The 15,679-nt window shown below is 54.2% G+C and overlaps 4 protein-coding genes across 4 annotated transcripts; 1 reads left to right on the forward strand and 3 right to left on the reverse strand.

Annotated features, from left to right (window-relative positions):
* Nucleotides 1–227: 227 nt before the first annotated feature.
* On the reverse strand, nt 228–1,871 carry ASPZODRAFT_131409 (hypothetical protein). Its single transcript, XM_022722754.1, has 6 exons — nt 1,853–1,871; nt 1,391–1,685; nt 933–1,334; nt 531–830; nt 437–465; nt 228–335 (listed from the first exon to the last, which is right to left on the reverse strand). Exons 2-6 carry the CDS (start codon nt 1,565–1,567, stop codon nt 317–319), a joined length of 927 nt encoding a protein of 308 aa, XP_022582331.1. The 5' UTR covers nt 1,568–1,685; nt 1,853–1,871; the 3' UTR covers nt 228–316.
* Nucleotides 1,872–3,517: 1,646 nt separating this feature from the next.
* ASPZODRAFT_15271 (hypothetical protein) lies at nt 3,518–6,159 on the reverse strand (the record flags this gene model as incomplete). Its single annotated transcript, XM_022725882.1, has 2 exons — nt 3,518–6,064; nt 6,118–6,159. 2 exons carry the CDS (start codon nt 6,157–6,159, stop codon nt 3,518–3,520), a joined length of 2,589 nt encoding a protein of 862 aa, XP_022582332.1.
* Nucleotides 6,160–9,301: 3,142 nt separating this feature from the next.
* Nucleotides 9,302–11,652, forward strand: ASPZODRAFT_1783911 (hypothetical protein). The gene has a single exon (XM_022727098.1). It carries the CDS (start codon nt 9,401–9,403, stop codon nt 11,459–11,461), a length of 2,061 nt encoding a protein of 686 aa, XP_022582333.1. The 5' UTR covers nt 9,302–9,400; the 3' UTR covers nt 11,462–11,652.
* On the reverse strand, nt 11,492–14,976 carry ASPZODRAFT_131413 (hypothetical protein). Its single transcript, XM_022722755.1, has 5 exons — nt 14,681–14,976; nt 13,581–14,622; nt 12,648–13,512; nt 12,374–12,592; nt 11,492–12,312 (listed from the first exon to the last, which is right to left on the reverse strand). Exons 1-5 carry the CDS (start codon nt 14,962–14,964, stop codon nt 11,522–11,524), a joined length of 3,201 nt encoding a protein of 1,066 aa, XP_022582334.1. The 5' UTR covers nt 14,965–14,976; the 3' UTR covers nt 11,492–11,521.
* Between the last annotated feature and the right edge of the window lie 703 nt (nt 14,977–15,679).

Genomic DNA, 15,679 nt, shown 5'->3' on the forward strand with positions numbered 1-15,679 from the left:
GTAGAACCAGGTGAAAAGGTGAAAGGTGTTAAAAAAAAAAAGGTTGAAAAGGTGAAGAAGCCAGACTCGTGTCTGCGATCGGATAGTGATTGACTCGAACGGTTCAATGATGCCGAAGGTCGATACTGGTCAAAGGTCGAACTATGATACGTCGTGTCGATAATGCGTACTCTAGATCATGTCGCTGTAACTAGGCCCGAGACAAAGGTGTGTGGGAGGCGTGTGGGAGGCGTGTATGCGTGTGTGTATGCGTGTGGGTGTGTGTGGGTGTGTGAGAGTGTGTGGTGTAGCGTCGTTGTGTATTAGATCGATCGATTTATCTCCGCCCGAACCTGCTGCAAATGGAAAAGCTCGTATGATTCCTTGATTTTATTTTTTCTTCTGCTTGCGCGGAGGAGTGATGGGTCTGGCTGAGCTGATGCCCCCGTAAACGTACTTTTGTTTCTTTTCTGCTGGTTTCAGGATCTAAAGAGAGGTTGGTTGTTAGTGCCTTTGGAAATAGAAAAAAAAAATCAAAAAGGAAGACCTACTTGGAATGAACACAAGAGGCTGTCGTCCACGCTCATCATGGCACCCGCGTTGTCGAACTCGCCGCAGTAGTTGGGCGCGCTGAAGAGCGTGACTAACTGGCGCTTGGAGAAGAACTCGTAGCCGTCCTCGACGACCTGGTGGGCACGGCAGATCAGATCCATGTCGTGCTTCTGCAGGAACCGCGAGACGACGTCCGGCCCAAAGGTGAAGGAGACACCGCGGTCGTTTTCGCTCCAGCCTGTGATATCCTTGTCCGGGTCCGACCAGAGCAGATCGCACAGCAGACCGCAATCAGGGATCTATAACCATCAGCTGCCTTGCACGAAGCAGGCAAACAAAGAAGAATTGCAAAAAAAAAAGGAATAATAGCAAAAAGAAGGAGTGAAGATACGAAGACGTACATCAGTCGGGCGCATGACACGACGGATCTGCTCCATGGAGTTGAGATCTGGACTCAGACCGCCGTGCATGGTGAAGATCTTCTCGTCAATGATGGCGGCAATGGGCAGGCAGTTGAAGCAGTCGGTAAAGGTCTTCCACAGCTTGATGTTGTACCTCCGCTTGCACTCATCGTAGAAGCCGTAGATGCGGTTGATGGAGGCGCACTCGTGGTTGCCGCGCAGGATGAAGAAGTTCTCCGGGTACTTGATCTTGTAGGCGAGCAGCAGGCAGATGGTCTCTAGCGACTGTTTGCCGCGGTCCACGTAGTCGCCGAGGAACAGGTAGTTGGCTTCGGGCGGGAAGCCGCCGTATTCGAACAGGCGCAACAGATCGTAGTACTGGCCGTGGATATCACCGCAGATCTGATGACCGTCGTCAGCGCGACACTTACCGCTAGACTGTAGGGGATAGATTCAACCTTAATGGGAGCCTCCAGCTCAAGCAGAATGGGCTGGGAGATGAAAATCTCTCGGGCCTTGGTGCAGAGGAAGCGGATCTCCGACTCGAGGAGCTGGACCTGCTTGCCCGGCCGGCTGCCCCTCACCTCCAAGAGCCGATCAATGATCGAATCCAAATCGACCTCCTGATCAGCCATTTTATTTTTATGAACGGAAAAGAAAGAAAGAAAGAACGGAAAGAAAAAGGTTCGACGAAAGAACGAAAAGAGAAGGACAAGTTCGCTCGGGCGCTCGGTGGTGTTACACTGTTAGAATCTAAGAGTTCGTCAGCTTTTATCATCAATAGCACCAAGTATCGCGTCGAGTCCTCTCCACAGCGCCTTTTTTTTTTCTGGAAGATACAAAGAAAAATAAAAAGACGCGCCATGATTTCATCGCAAGCGGAGGAGAGAGAGAGAGGTGGGAGGGGAACAAGAACTTACGAAAAAACACGTCTTTTTCTTAAGGAGAAAAAAAAAAAAAAAAAAAACAAGACAAGACACGACACGAGTCAGAAGCAGATAAGCCAGGCCCAACGGCCCTCTGACGCAAAGAAATCTGGCGATAGACCAGATGGAGAGTGTTTCCTGACGTTGTAAATAGAAAGCCTGGATGAGAGAAGCTTTTTGCTGACTGACGGACGGAGGAGGGTTCAGAGGTGAGACACGACGACCACCGGAGGTCTGGAAGGAAGCAAAGAGCAAAGAAGAAAAAAAAAAGAAAAGAGAAGCTTTCTCCTTGTAGGTGTTTGCGGTTGTAAAATTGCGATGGCGGGGTGGTTCAATAACAACCAGGGAGGAAATAATCTCTGGATGGTTGCAAAGCCGGGAAACGGTTGGAACAATCAAGGGAGATGGTGGATTTTTTTTCGCGAGCGACCGGGCGGTTTTCCACGCGCAGGGGACGAGGGAAGAATTCGAATCGCCTAACAAGACAAGGATCTATCGCAGCAGGAAGCACGGAGGTCTTGCAGAGTGCAAATGGAGATGGAATGGATCGGGGAGAGTGGCCAGCGAGGAAAAGAATCGCAGATGGGAGAGGAGGAGGAGGAGGAGGAGGTTGCGTTGCGTTGCGTTGCGTTGCTTGGGGTGGGTTTTGGTGTGGGTTTGGTTTGAGGGGGGAAACAAGTGGGAAGTTGGCTTGGAAGAGGCTCTGGTTATCTTCCCTCTCTCTCTCTCTCTCTCTCTCTCTTTACTTTTTCTTTACTTTCTCTTGCTTTCTCTTTCTATTTTCTCTTTCTTTCTTACTTTTCTGCTCATTTGTAATATCCAATTAGATGATTTCCTCTAGGATTGCTCTTTGCCGCCCATGTCTGCGTGGCGTCTGACGCTTTAACTTTCACCCAGCAAGGAGTCATAATAGTTGATACTGCGTTATGATGAGTAGAATATTGACTGGAGTATTAGTCTAGCTATGTAAATACGATTCTGCTGTATACTGGTTCCCATGTAGATGAAGACTACAGACTACAGACTACAGAATACAGAATACAATAGGCAACAAGTCATGCAATCAGTTGCAAAGCGCTGGTACGGCCGTTGAGAATAAATACCTGAAAATAAGACAAAAAGATATCGAAAGTCAAAAAAAAAATAAGATGAAAAAAACAACGCCAGAGCGCCATGCCCATATTCAAAAGAGTCAAATCAACATGGTAGATACAGTACAAGAGTCTAAGAGGAAACAGCTCTTTCACGGCACCTCCAATTAGAGACCCTAGGCGGCAAAGGGGAGGAGAGGAGACAGCCGGTCAGAAAGGAAGAGGAAGAAAAGGAAGAAGAGGGAAAAAAGGAGGAAGAAGAGGGAAAAGAAGAAAAAAAAAAAAAACAAAAAAAAGGAACACAACAGAAACAGATATGACAATTATTCAGACATCATCCCAACGCCGTACAATGCAGAATCATACAAAAGCAGATGGTCGTCATGCGGTCATCTGAGGAAGGTTCCGAAGCCTTCGGGTATCTCGCATGTATAAATGCAGTAGATCCGATGCTCACAATGAGCACTGATATCTAAGGGGGGGGGGGAAGAGGAGGAGAAGGAGGAGGAAGAGAGTTTCTTTTGAAAGAGTGGAGATTGGGGGAGAGGGTATCATTCAAATCTGGAAATCAACTGTTCGCCCCCGAGACCGGACTGGCCTGGATGCACGGGCTGAATGCCGCCGGGTGGACGTGAATGTCTTTGAACGCACTGTCCCACGTCTGGTCACTCAGCACCGTCAACCAGCTGCTGCCGACCTCATGCTGCAGCGCCGCCGCCAGCTTCTGCCGGTACAGGTCGCTATGGACAGCGGGCCAGTCCGTGTCCGCCGGCAGCGGAGACTGCAGCATCGTGGGAGAGGTGAGATGCAGTAGCGATGACGGGGCCGGGACCGGCAGCGCGGGCGCCGGCGGGACGGCCGTGGGGGGCAGTTCCAGGAGCAACGAGTGGTTTGCGAGTGGCCAGGCGCGATCCCGCGACGACGACTCGGTAAACGGGTCGGCAGGGAGGTTGATGATCTGCACGGGGGGGATCGGGGCGCCTGCCGTGCGCGAGGCGCCGAGGTCGGTGCTGCCGGTCGTGGAATCCAGCGACAGGTCAACGATTTTCCGGCGGACGGGCTTCTTGCGGCGGGTGGCCGTTCCGACCTCAGTAGCCGGAGGCTTCCCTTTCACCGTTCCATCATGATCGCCATCCTTCGGAGGAGGATGAGGGGGAGGAGGAGCAGGGGGAGAAGGAGCCAGGGCCGTCACTGATTTGATGATGACGGCGGCTGGCTCCTCGGTCGGGACGGGACGAATGACGGGAGCGCTCTCGGGCTCGGCGACACGGTCAATCAGCTGCTTCCGCTCGGTGTAGCCCGGACCGGAGCCGTCGATGATGATGTCCTCGGAATAGCCCGGGGTGCGTCGGAAGAGGTTGAAGATGGTGACGCGGTAGTTGGGGTGGGTCTTGACAAAGGGGTTTCCGGCGACCCAAATCTCACGGATCTCGGGTAGGCTGGTGAGGCGGGCGATCTCGGTGGGGTCGGCGAGCCCATTGTCGCGCAGATCGAGACGCTCGAGGGAGAGCAGACGCTCGATGCCGGCGAGGGAGCGCAGGCGGTTGGCGCGCAGATTGAGGGCGGTGATGGCGGGTAGGGGGTTGTGAGACAGCGAGTGCAGCGAGTCGATCATGCAATGAGAGAGGTTGAGGGCGCGCAGGGCGACCAGGGAGGCAAGACTGTCCGGCACCTCGGCAAACAGGTTGGCCGACAGGTCGAGCGAGTGCAGGGTGTTGGCCACGGGGGCAAGGCTGGCGGCGGTGAGAGCGGTCAGAGCGTTGTCCGGCAGGCCGAGATGGCGTAAGAATCGCCATTTGGATGCCGGGAGGATCCCCGCCAGGAGGTTCGAGGAGCTCGCGGTGCGACCGACGCTGGCCGAGGTCTCACTTGAGTTCGAGCTGCCGGAACCCGTGCGACGCATCCGCGAGGAGGGTCCGCGGCCGTGAGAGGAGCGGTGATGCTGATGGTGGTGGTGGTGGTGGTGTTGGTGGTGTTGATGGTGACTACTGCCGCTGCCGCCGCCACCGCCGCCACCGCCCGACTGCTGTTTCGCGCTGTTAGGGCGGGAAGGTGAGCTGCTCCCGTCATTGGCGGTTTTGCTTCCCTCCGAGTGGACACGGATCATGGAGCTAGCCTGAGGACTGGCGCTGGAGGCGTAGGACATCGACTGGTGGTGTCGATGATGTTGATGATCGAGAGTGGGGGAACCTGGAGCGGAGAGGGAGTTGGGGATGCGGTCGCGCGGAGGAGACCGATGGCCAACCGGTTGGGGCTGGGGAGGAGCAGGAGGGGGAGGAGGAACCGAGGTGGTACTTGTCCACCCCAGAACCGGGGTGGCAGGCTTGGAGGAGGATCGACGACGGCGGCGATCCATGTCGTCGAGGACGATGCCGGTGAGGAGGTCGGCAGGATCATCGAGGCTGGCGCGCTTGATGGTGAGGGTACGTAGCTGCTCGGCGAGACGGTCCCAGCCGTAGAAGGAGCGGAAGTCAATGTCGATGATCTCGAGGGCGCTCAGGTTCTTGAAGGCGTGGAGGGGCACGGCGGTGTCGAAGGGAAATTCCTCGTAGCCACGGATCAGACGGGCACGGTGGTCCGGGGCAAGCCGCAGACAGGGGATCTTGGTGAAGGCGGAGTAGAGATATTTGAGGTCGGCGTCGAGGGCGGCCCTGGCGCGCTCGGAGCGAGACTGGGCGGCGGCGTCCTTGGAGCCGAGGCCGAAGGAGGACCAGAGAGAGGAGATGCCGGACATGACGCTCCGGATGCTGGAGACGGAATGGATGGATTCGCGGTCGCCCCGGGCGCGGCGGGGCTGGTTGAGGAAGGAGACATAGGAGGGGAGAGTCTCGGCGTGGATGTTCTCCAGGCGGACGTTCATGGGGCCGACGGAGATGGTGAGATCCTCGAAGCGGGAGAGCAGGTAGAAGAGGTGGTGCGGAGTGAGGGTGAGTTTGGCGGGCTTGATGGCCTGAGAGGTAAGCTTAAGAGCGCCCAAGGAGAGGGCAGCAGCCAGCGTCGACGAGGCCGAGGAGGCGCTGGGGGGGTGGGCGGCGGCATTTTTGGGCGGCTGGCGCCTCAGCTGGAGGGCGTTGGCGAGAGCCTTTTCATGGGTTCGCACAAAACTGGCGAGATTCTTTCTTGTCAGCAGGTACTCGTGAGAAGAGAAGAAGAAGAAGAAGAAGATACCTTGATGAAGAGGTGTCCATCTTCCGTGTTGAGTTTCTCCATGACGGTTCCACGCCCGACGAGGTCGTTTCTCGCAACTCAAATCCGAATAGGCGACATCTTTTTTTTCGGAGACACAGAGAGAGAGGGAGAGAGAAGGAGAGGAAAGAAAAGTAACAACTGCCTCCAAAAGAGAAAAAAATGGAAGAAGAAGACGACGAGGAAGGAGAAGATTAAAGAAGAAAAAAAAAACTAAACGGTAAACACCGCTGGAGATCAGTAATCGTTTTGAGAGGCCATGACTCTCACGCGGCCTGGGGCGACCGTTTAGTAGGAAGACAGAGAGAGGGGGGAAGTGAGAGATGAGGAGAGAGATGAGGAGGGGAGAAGTCCAAGGTGAGGTGGGATGGAGTGAGAGAAAATAGAGGGAGGGGGAGAAATCGACGAAAGGGTGAGGGTGAGAGACGAAGAGTGAGTGGTAGGTTAGATTGGAGGGAACTAACTCGAGCAGCACAGACAGCCGTGCGCAGTAGTAGTAGTAGTAGTAGTAACTAGTAGTAGAAGTAGTAGTAGTAGTACTGTAACGTAGGTGCGTATGTACTTGGTAGTAATCCGATCGATAGAGATAGAAAGAAGTCTATAAATCTATTGCAATGTCAATTGACTCTGATCCCAGACAGGAGAGAGATCGATCCAGAGACAAACCGACAGACAGACAGAGATAGAGCGAGCGACTCCTATAATTAATTATTATTGTCATTTCCTGGTCTGAACCGCTGCCCAGTCTGAGAGATATGATTGGAGAGCGGATGTGGCTAATGGGACCCACTTGGTGTATTGTATCAGTAAGATACAGTACTATACACAGTACCAGAATAACATATTACAGAAACGACATAAGAATATACTTATGACCTAGTATTCATGATATATTATTATACTCATAATATTAGTAGTATAGTATCTATCACTGTATTTGTATACCTTTCTATTTGTATATTATATATTATATAGGTAGGTACTCCTGAGTCCGATGCAGTCAGTAATATAGGTACCTAACCTACCAGAGTACCTACTGCTATCAGTGGGTCCGATCACCACACCAAACCACTGACAGTGACCATCACCTCCCTCGGAATCCTCTGGCTGACCCTCCCACCATGATCACCAGAGCCCCCCTCCACGGGGCGAATGGCATTCTTCACTTGGCCATGAGGGACGTCGACTCGCGGACAAGAATGCATCTGACCTACATGGAGTGCACACCTTAGATACAGACTATTACGGAGTGAAGTCCCTAGGTACCTACACTAACCTACCTAATCCTACTCTTGCCGCCGTCGCCGATACGACGCTGCCGTCCGAAACGATCGAGTGCAGCGATAGCGTCTGGGCGCCATTAGTATTTAAAGTCTATTGCTATAGCTGTTTTATTGCTGTGTATGGAGTAGTTGGTTAGTTACTATGTAATATCCTCAGATTAAGGAGAGATGAGGATGATGAATATTCCACTGACCCAAATGGCCTCAAATGTTCGATATTTTGACTTTATTTCTTATCTCGAACAATAAATCCGTCCATGCCTAAGGCCACCACTTTATTCACCGCTCCTTGACAAACCATGGTTCATTCACATTAAGGTTCGATAACAATATTATTATTACAAAATACTTATTATGATAACCGACCTTCCTAAGGGTATTGTCTATTATTATTATATCTATATCTATATTCTATAATCTTTATTCTCTTAGTATTAACTTGATTCTACAGTCTACTCCGTACTACACATGTAGTTATTCCGTCCTACACATTCAGCGACTTCCATTGTAGATCCGAATGCTCTTTTCGGCGGCCTGCATGGCCCACCCTCCAGCACGGGGAATGACCGTGTCAAATGACAGGCGTCCCGATCAGGTCCACCACTCCTATCTATCTACCTTATGGATAGTATATGTACAATGATGAAAATGTCTTTCTGATGTCATTTGGGATATCAGATCAACAGTCGACTTACTTGAGATTTAGTAGACTAGGATTACATGAGTGGCTAATACCTAGGTGGATAGGTACGTAGTGTATACAGGTAGTTAAGGTAACTAGTACCTACCTACCTACTAACTAAGTACTATCTAGTACCTGGTAGTACTACGTATTACCCGTACTCGCAATGACTGCGCCCGTAATTAATTAGAATGTATCACTAGAATAGACTAACAGTGCCAATCTCTTGACACGGCTCAGCGAGTCAGTCTCTACGCGTACCTCCGTAACTAATCACTAGTCTAGCGGCTACCGCGGAAAGTAATATCGCTACGGAGTATACAGGGTATACCTAGGTCCTCGATGTAGTAGATCTATACTCCGTATAGAGGAGGAGGTCTATTGTTATAGGTAACGATCAAGAATACTGACTTAGGAGTACCTAGTACTATTTAGTGAAAGTTGATGGACTGATTCAGACTCGCTGACGGCTGCATGCATTATGGAGTGTTTCATGATGTATTATTATCGCGATTATTACTCGGCCTATAATAGTCGAGAGTACCCCTTCAGCTGCCACCTCCTTTTATTACCCGAGTATGTACTCCGTACTGCAGCTGAGATCTGCTTAGTGGTAATAAGTGGCGATCCAACAGTGATATATACAGTACCCTCCCTGTAGTAGTTAGTATACACAGTGAATGTACACTACCTAGTATACTGCTTACACTGTAAATATAGTGACACTTAACTACACTATAGAGACTATCTTTCTATTCTTCCTCTGGCAACGGCTATTGATCTTGATGCCCAACGACTCCGTGTCGTACAACCCCGCATCCCACATTCCAAGCATCAACATTCCATAGAGGACGGAGTCCTATGTGCCCTGTGCTGTCTGTACCGACCGACTACATACATTGCCATGATCTGCGCCCTCCAACATCCCTTCCTTGCCTTGCAGCTCCATCGTTCCTCTTATCTGTCGGTGAGCGGGGTTTGGTACACGCTAGCCCCAGAGGAGGCTGGTCGGGGCCCGCTAGTCGGGATCCGGTTAGCGACGTGGTCAGCCACAGCGGCTCTGTCTGTGGCGCCCAGTGGGGCTAGCGCCGCTGTCAGGTGACCGCCAACGTGATCTGTGATGTCATCGGCATCACGTTACTGAATCCTCAACCTCTCCGGGGGAAGGAAAGAGGGAAAAAAAAAACTCCCCAACCTCAACAACCTCAGGCAATGCATCAGGCCATTACTTCATCCCTCTCCACCAACCATCCGCACGGCTCCCTCTTCTCCATGATGCTGAAAAATATCATCGCTGACCATGACCCCTGATGATCCACACGCCCTGCCGGATTTTACTCGGGAATTCATTGACCGGGACGACCTCTGCCGCTTCGAACAGGCGCTGGATGCCCCCGCCGCTGAGCCCCTCGTTGCCATCAACGACTGGCGCCCCATCAACCAGCGGGTGAGGCGGGCGAGGGGCAGGCGGAAGAAACCCAAGCGGAGCAAGGACGAGACCAGAGAGGGTGTGCTGTACACCCTGCTGAAATGGCCGTTTCTCCTCACCGTCTTCGCGTGGATTGCCATCCTCGCCGTCGCCTATGCCCTGACCCGCCTGTACATTGTGCTCTACGAACAGCTGGTGACCTGGCGGGGTAGGCGGCAGAAGCTGAGACAGGATCTGCGCGCTCAGGACAACTATGCTGACTGGCTGCGCTCCGCCCGTGCCCTGGACGCCTACCTGGGGAATGAACAATGGAAGGAGGAAGACGAGTATGCCTACTACGACCACCTGACCGTCAACAAGGTCGTCGCGCAGTTGAAACGCACCCGGCACGAGGCCGAACACGAGCAGCTGCTTGGCCGCGCCAGCGCCAGCGAGCCTCCTGCCATCGAGGAGCTGCGTGTCTTGCTGGAGGCCTGTATCAAGAACAATTTTGCCGGCGTCGAGAACCCACGCATCTACAGCGAGACGTATTCGGGCACCAAGGATCTTGTGCAGGAGTACATCGACGAGGTCCATGCCTGTGTCCGGCTGGTGGCCGACACCCCGCAGCTCTCCAGCGCGGTCAAGTACCACCACTTTAAACACCTCGATACAAATTTTGGCCGCACCGCACTCTGCCTGTCTGGGGGCGCCACCTTCGCCTACTACCACTTCGGCGTCGTCAAGGCCCTGCTGGACAACGCGGTCCTGCCCGAGATCATCACGGGCACCTCTGGCGGCGCCCTGGTCGCCGCCCTGGTGGGCACGCGCACCGATGAAGAACTGAAGCAGCTGCTGGTGCCCGCGCTGGCGCATCAGATCCGGGCCTGCCACGAGTCCTTCCCCACCTGGTTCCGCCGCTGGTGCCGGACGGGTGCCCGCTTCGACACCCTGGACTGGGCGAAGCAGTGCAGCTGGTTCTGCCGAGGCTCGACGACGTTTCGCGAGGCCTACGAGCGGACCGGCCGCATCCTCAACGTCTCCTGCGTGCCCTCCGACCCTCACTCCCCGACCATCCTCGCCAACTACCTCACCTCGCCCGACTGCGTCATCTGGAGCGCCGTGCTGGCCTCCGCCGCCGTCCCGGGCATCCTGAACCCGGTCGTGCTCATGACCAAGAAACGCGATGGAAGCCTGGCCCCGTATTCATTCGGCCACAAGTGGAAGGACGGCAGTCTGCGCACCGACATCCCCATCAAAGCCTTGAACCTGCACTTCAACGTCAACTTCACCATTGTCTCCCAGGTCAACCCACACATCAACCTCTTCTTCTTCAACTCCCGGGGAACCGTCGGCCGCCCCGTGACGCACCGCAAAGGCCGCGGCTGGCGCGGGGGGTTCCTCGGCTCCGCCATCGAGCAGTACATCAAACTCGATCTCAACAAATGGCTGCGTGTGCTGCGGCATCTCGAGCTGCTCCCCCGCCCGCTCGGCCAGGACTGGAGCGAGATCTGGCTGCAGAAGTTCAGCGGCACGGTGACCATCTGGCCCAAGACCGTGCCCTCGGATTTCTGGCATATCCTCTCCGACCCGACGCCGGCCCGTCTCTCCCGCATGCTGCATTACGGCCAGCAGGCGGCATTCCCCAAGATCCAATTCATACGGAATAGACTCCGGATCGAATCGGAGATCACCGCGGGTCTGGTTTCCTTTGCCCCAGAGGGTGTTCGTCTTGCGAACGGGGTCCCAGTAGCGGGAGAATCAGAAGATGATGATCCCCTCGTCCAACGGCTGGACGAGACCTTTCCCGAACGATCGGAATATAAGGATTCCTCGCTGTTTGAGACCGAGTCGGGTTCGTCACGCCCGCACTCGCCTGAGGGCCGAGGGCGACGGGGGAGTTTCCTCGAGGAGATGAGGAGGCAGTCTGCTGTTTTTTTTGAAGATATATAGTAGTAGTAGTATAGTATACTTGTAGTCATACACATACAGATACAAATACAGTGCATTATATTAAATGATTAACCATCTCTCCGTAACAGCTTTGGCAGCAAGCAAATCCCCATTCAAGGCATAGATACCCTGCAAGGCAACGGCGGCCTCGACCGAGAAATCTTCCCAGAGTCCCTTTCCCTTGTTGTTGTCCTCTCTAATCTTCCCCCCCCATTCCAACGCCCTCGTATACCCGTCCACAGCCAGATGAGTCAAACCCAGAGAATGCCACACCCGGGCGAAATTGAATTCCATCTCCTGTCGTTCAACGGGTAAGGAGGAGGGCAGCTCGCGCACACGCCGGTACTCGTGCATAAACGCCAACCCCTGCATGATCAGGTAATGTCTGTTCTCGGACTGGCGTTTGAGCGATTGATGGATGTAGCACAGGGCTATGCTGAGCAGGACGACCGGGTTGGAGTCGTCGAGGGCGTATGCGCGGAAGAAATAGTTGAGGGCCGGGTAGAAGCTGTTGCCCGAGTAGAGGATGTGGCCGTATAGAACTAGTAGCGCGGCGTCTAGCCCGACTACTTCCTCCGTGGTGTTCTCGTCGGCATAAGTTGTTGTTGTTGTTGTTGTTTGGCGATTATCCCCGTCGAGATGGGCAGGTAACGCGGCGTCCACCGCTTTGACTTGCCGGAGCATGAATTTCATGTTCGGTGACGAGTGTAGGAGGGAGCGATGCGGATCGCCGCAGAGCCGACTTAGCATCGCGAATAATCGGTATGTGTCCGTTACGAACTGGTACTCCTTCATGAACCAGCGGGCTTCGTGGGCCAGGGTTTCTTCGTCTTGCACGCGCAGGGCGCAGGCTGTCGGGGGAAGCATTAACAAGAGGAAATACAAAGCGAACTAAAGAAGAGTGATGCTTACTAAACCAGCAGACATGAATCAATCGAGTACTCCGCTTCGAATGATACCAGATGCTCGAGTCCGAGGCGGCGGCAAGCGTGTCGTACGCTTCTTCCGACTCCTGCTGGCCGGCAACAAGGAGAGCATACTGCAGGAAGATATCAAGCCATTCGTCGAACGGGATGCCGTGGTAGTCGGTCGGGATCGCCGCGGCCGCCAGCGGCTCGTCGGAAGGGTTTCCTGCAGTCAGTCAGTCATCATCTACACTTTCATTGTACCAGGGGGGCTTGCGGACCGAGTGATTCCTGCAGACGGCCAGCCATCTCTTGCATCTCGTCCAGGAAAGATCGGTTCCTGTACCGCCCTGCCCTGCGCTGCGCTTCCCGCGAGTACCCCAGGAAGACCATATTGCGCTGGAGCGGGTAGAAGGCCCGGTTGGAGCGGAAGTCTCGCAGCAGGGCGTCGGCAATGTCCAGCCAGTCCTCTGTCGCTGTTAGGCTACCCTCCTGGATCATCGGTTGCAGTTGCTGCATCTTCGAGTATAAGAATTGGATATGTTCCGTGCGGTTCCCTTCGGCGACCGGCGCCTCGACACGTTTCCGGCTGGGTTGCACCGTGGCGGCTGTGGTCAGGACGCTGGTCGACACAGGCCTTGCCGCCGTCGCAGGCCAGGGAGCACCTGCTTCCACCCCCTCCACCTCCTCTTCCTGCTCCGGCCGCGTCCCGTCGGCCTGGAACTCCTTTGCCAGCATTTCTAAGCGAGTGTCCTTGCGTCGGCGTTGGCTGCGCGTCTCCTGCCGCCCGAGGAGCACGGCTTCATTGACGTATTTGAACGCCTGCTCCGTCATCCCAATATTCTCGTACAGCTTCGCCAACTGTACGCGGGACTCGATATTCGCCGTGTCGTGCTCCGCAACAGTCAAGTAACAATTTTCCGCTTCTTCCAGCTGGCTCAGCCGCATGCAGCATTCGCCCATGGCCATGAAGAAGCTAACATCTGCATACTCGCTGGTCATTTGGAGCGGCCTGAAGAACCGCAACGCTTCTTCGAACAATCCAACTTCTTTGAGGGCATCTGCCACCTCGCGGAACAGATCACCGTAATCATATAGCCGGGCTCCTTCAGACAGGTCCTCGGGATTGAGCCATGCAAAATGATGCTATGGTTGTCAACTTCTCATTTTTTTTTTTTTTTTTTTTTTTTTTTGATTTCACGGTGAGAACTTACTAAAGCTTCATCTTTGTGATCATATCCCATCTTCAGACGGAAAAGGCCCAATTTGATGCGAAGTTCAAGTGGTAGGCCTAGGCCATATGTATCACGCGGCCATTGGCCTGGAATGTAGCCGTCAGTCTTGATGCGCCGGGGGGGATCATCGGCGTCCCACTCTCGATCGTCTTCATGGAACTGTGCCCACATGGTGTCCTCTCTTCGGCCCAGAAACCAGCGAGACAGAGTTTTCAGGGCCTTCAGCCCATGTTCGTGCTTCCCCAGGTAGCTGAACAGCTCGACGTAGATGTTGATGTCTGACCAGGAGAAGTCGGCGACCTCTTCCGGATGGAGGGTTAGATAGTACTTGACGCTCAGGTTGTAATGATCGACGGCCTTCTGCACATCATCCAGGTCGATGTAGGTCTCGGCAAGGTGGCGCAGGGCCCGGGGATTATGAGGGAGGTCCTTCAGGATCCGCTCATACTCGGTGACTGTCCGGCCGTTGTGGCCCAGCTCCCGGTAGATCGCCGCTCGCTGGAACCGGGCGTTGAAGTTTTTCGGGTCGATCTCAATCACCCGGCTATAGCAATATATGACATCGTTCAAGGCTGTCTGCCGGTCTTCCCCAGCCCGCTCGAGGATCAGCCGCGCCACCTTGGCCCAGACGGTAGCGTCTTTGGGTCGAGTGTGTGCTCCGTTGAACAGAGCGGTCAACGCCTTGTCCTTCTGGCCTTGGGCTAGGAAGATCTCCGACAGCAGGGAATGGGCCGCGAACATCTCCGGGTTGATCTGGATGGCTCGTTTTACCAACTCGGTGGCGCGGGGATAGTCGCCGTCAATGAACGCCGATGTCGCCTCTGAGTGCAAGATCTTGAATTCCGGACTGGGCTCTAACGGCTTCCGCGGGCCTCTTTTGATGCCTTTGCCCCCACGGGCGCCGTACCGGCCAGAAAAGGGCCCTGTGCCTCTGCGACGCCGTCTCCTGCCGTCATCCTCCTCCTCCTCCTCCTCTTCCTCTTCCTCTTCCACTTCGGCGAGATCTGAAAAATCTTCTTCACTGGAGTATTTGTCAGAAGACCAACATGAATCATTTTTTGCATCATCTCGCGACCTACCTGGACAGGTCTTGTTCTGAATTCTCATACGACTGGTCATCCGATAGGTCGCCGCCAAAGGCACCCTCTCCGTCATCATCGCCAGCCGAACCCGCCAAACGCGAGGCACTACCATCGAACAAGCCCTTATACAGTCGCGGATCAATCATCGAGGATATCGATGCCTGCCCGCCGGTCGATGACGGCTGGGTGCCTTGCCAAGGATAATGAATCTGCTCATCAATGTCGGGATACAGATTATCCCCCTGGTGAGGCGGAGCATCTGGGAGCTCCTCGTCGTCCATTGCGCGTTATCCCTGCTGCGATTATGAGAAATCTATTCGGAATCAATAAAGAATGCTTGGCGCTGACGAAGCGATTCTCAACCCTTAGACAGAGTATACCAGCAATCGAAATCCTCTACTCCAGCAATCTTCACAAGGAGGGTGGAGCGTGTAAATCGGCGGCCGAGGCTTCTGAGCAGGCAGCGCCCAGTAACTACCTAACTCCCTGGTATGGGATGCAGCCGTATTCTGTCTGAGCCAATCTGACAACGGCCCAGAATGCGGCCTATTCATAGGAACACCCCACTGCTAATTCCGACGACGAAGCTTGAGGCCCGGAGCTGCATTAGCCCTGGCCCTGGAGACCCTCTAGAACAGATCTCCTGTGTCGTAACGCTTCTCTTGTTTACGATTCCCTGATACCGGCGTTCGTTAGCACAGCTCGCCACCCCCCAGCGGCTCGCCGCCCCCCTGGAGCCTCGAAAACCACCGCCAGCAAAAGAACAAGACAGGAAAACTAACCGCACACCCTCTCTGGGGCATTTTTACTCTGCCTTCACGCTGTCTGCTGCCTGCTGGTCGCGTGGTTCTGCGTGGACGAGGTTCGTCGTGTTTCCGTGTCTTTGTGCGGCCGCTTTTTTGCCCTTTTCCGCCTTTCTGCCCCCCCCAAGGAAGACACGGACAGAATTCTTCTTCCCTCCTCCTCTTCCCTCCTCAGGTTTTTGTCTTGCACCCG

Source organism: Penicilliopsis zonata (genome assembly GCF_001890105.1).
Source record: "Penicilliopsis zonata CBS 506.65 unplaced genomic scaffold ASPZOscaffold_5, whole genome shotgun sequence".
In the NCBI taxonomy this organism is placed as follows: domain Eukaryota; kingdom Fungi; phylum Ascomycota; class Eurotiomycetes; order Eurotiales; family Aspergillaceae; genus Penicilliopsis; species Penicilliopsis zonata.

What these genes read in the sequence shown, in the direction of transcription:
- ASPZODRAFT_131413 (XM_022722755.1), bottom strand. Translation starts at nt 14,964, where the DNA reads ATGGACGACGAGGAGCTCCCAGATGCTCCGCCTCACCAGGGGGATAAT. An exon ending in ATCACAAAGATGAAGCTTTA is followed by an intron (nt 13,513 to 13,580) that starts GTAAGTTCTCAC and finishes TGACAACCATAG; the next exon opens with CATCATTTTGCATGGCTCAA. An exon ending in CCGTCTGCAGGAATCACTCG is followed by an intron (nt 12,593 to 12,647) that starts GTCCGCAAGCCC and finishes GACTGACTGCAG; the next exon opens with GAAACCCTTCCGACGAGCCG.
- ASPZODRAFT_131409 (XM_022722754.1), bottom strand. Translation starts at nt 1,567, where the DNA reads ATGGCTGATCAGGAGGTCGATTTGGATTCGATCATTGATCGGCTCTTG. An exon ending in AGCTGGAGGCTCCCATTAAG is followed by an intron (nt 1,335 to 1,390) that starts GTTGAATCTATC and finishes GACGGTCATCAG; the next exon opens with ATCTGCGGTGATATCCACGG. An exon ending in GCCTCTTGTGTTCATTCCAA is followed by an intron (nt 466 to 530) that starts GTAGGTCTTCCT and finishes ACCTCTCTTTAG; the next exon opens with ATCCTGAAACCAGCAGAAAA.
- ASPZODRAFT_1783911 (XM_022727098.1), top strand. Translation starts at nt 9,401, where the DNA reads ATGACCCCTGATGATCCACACGCCCTGCCGGATTTTACTCGGGAATTC.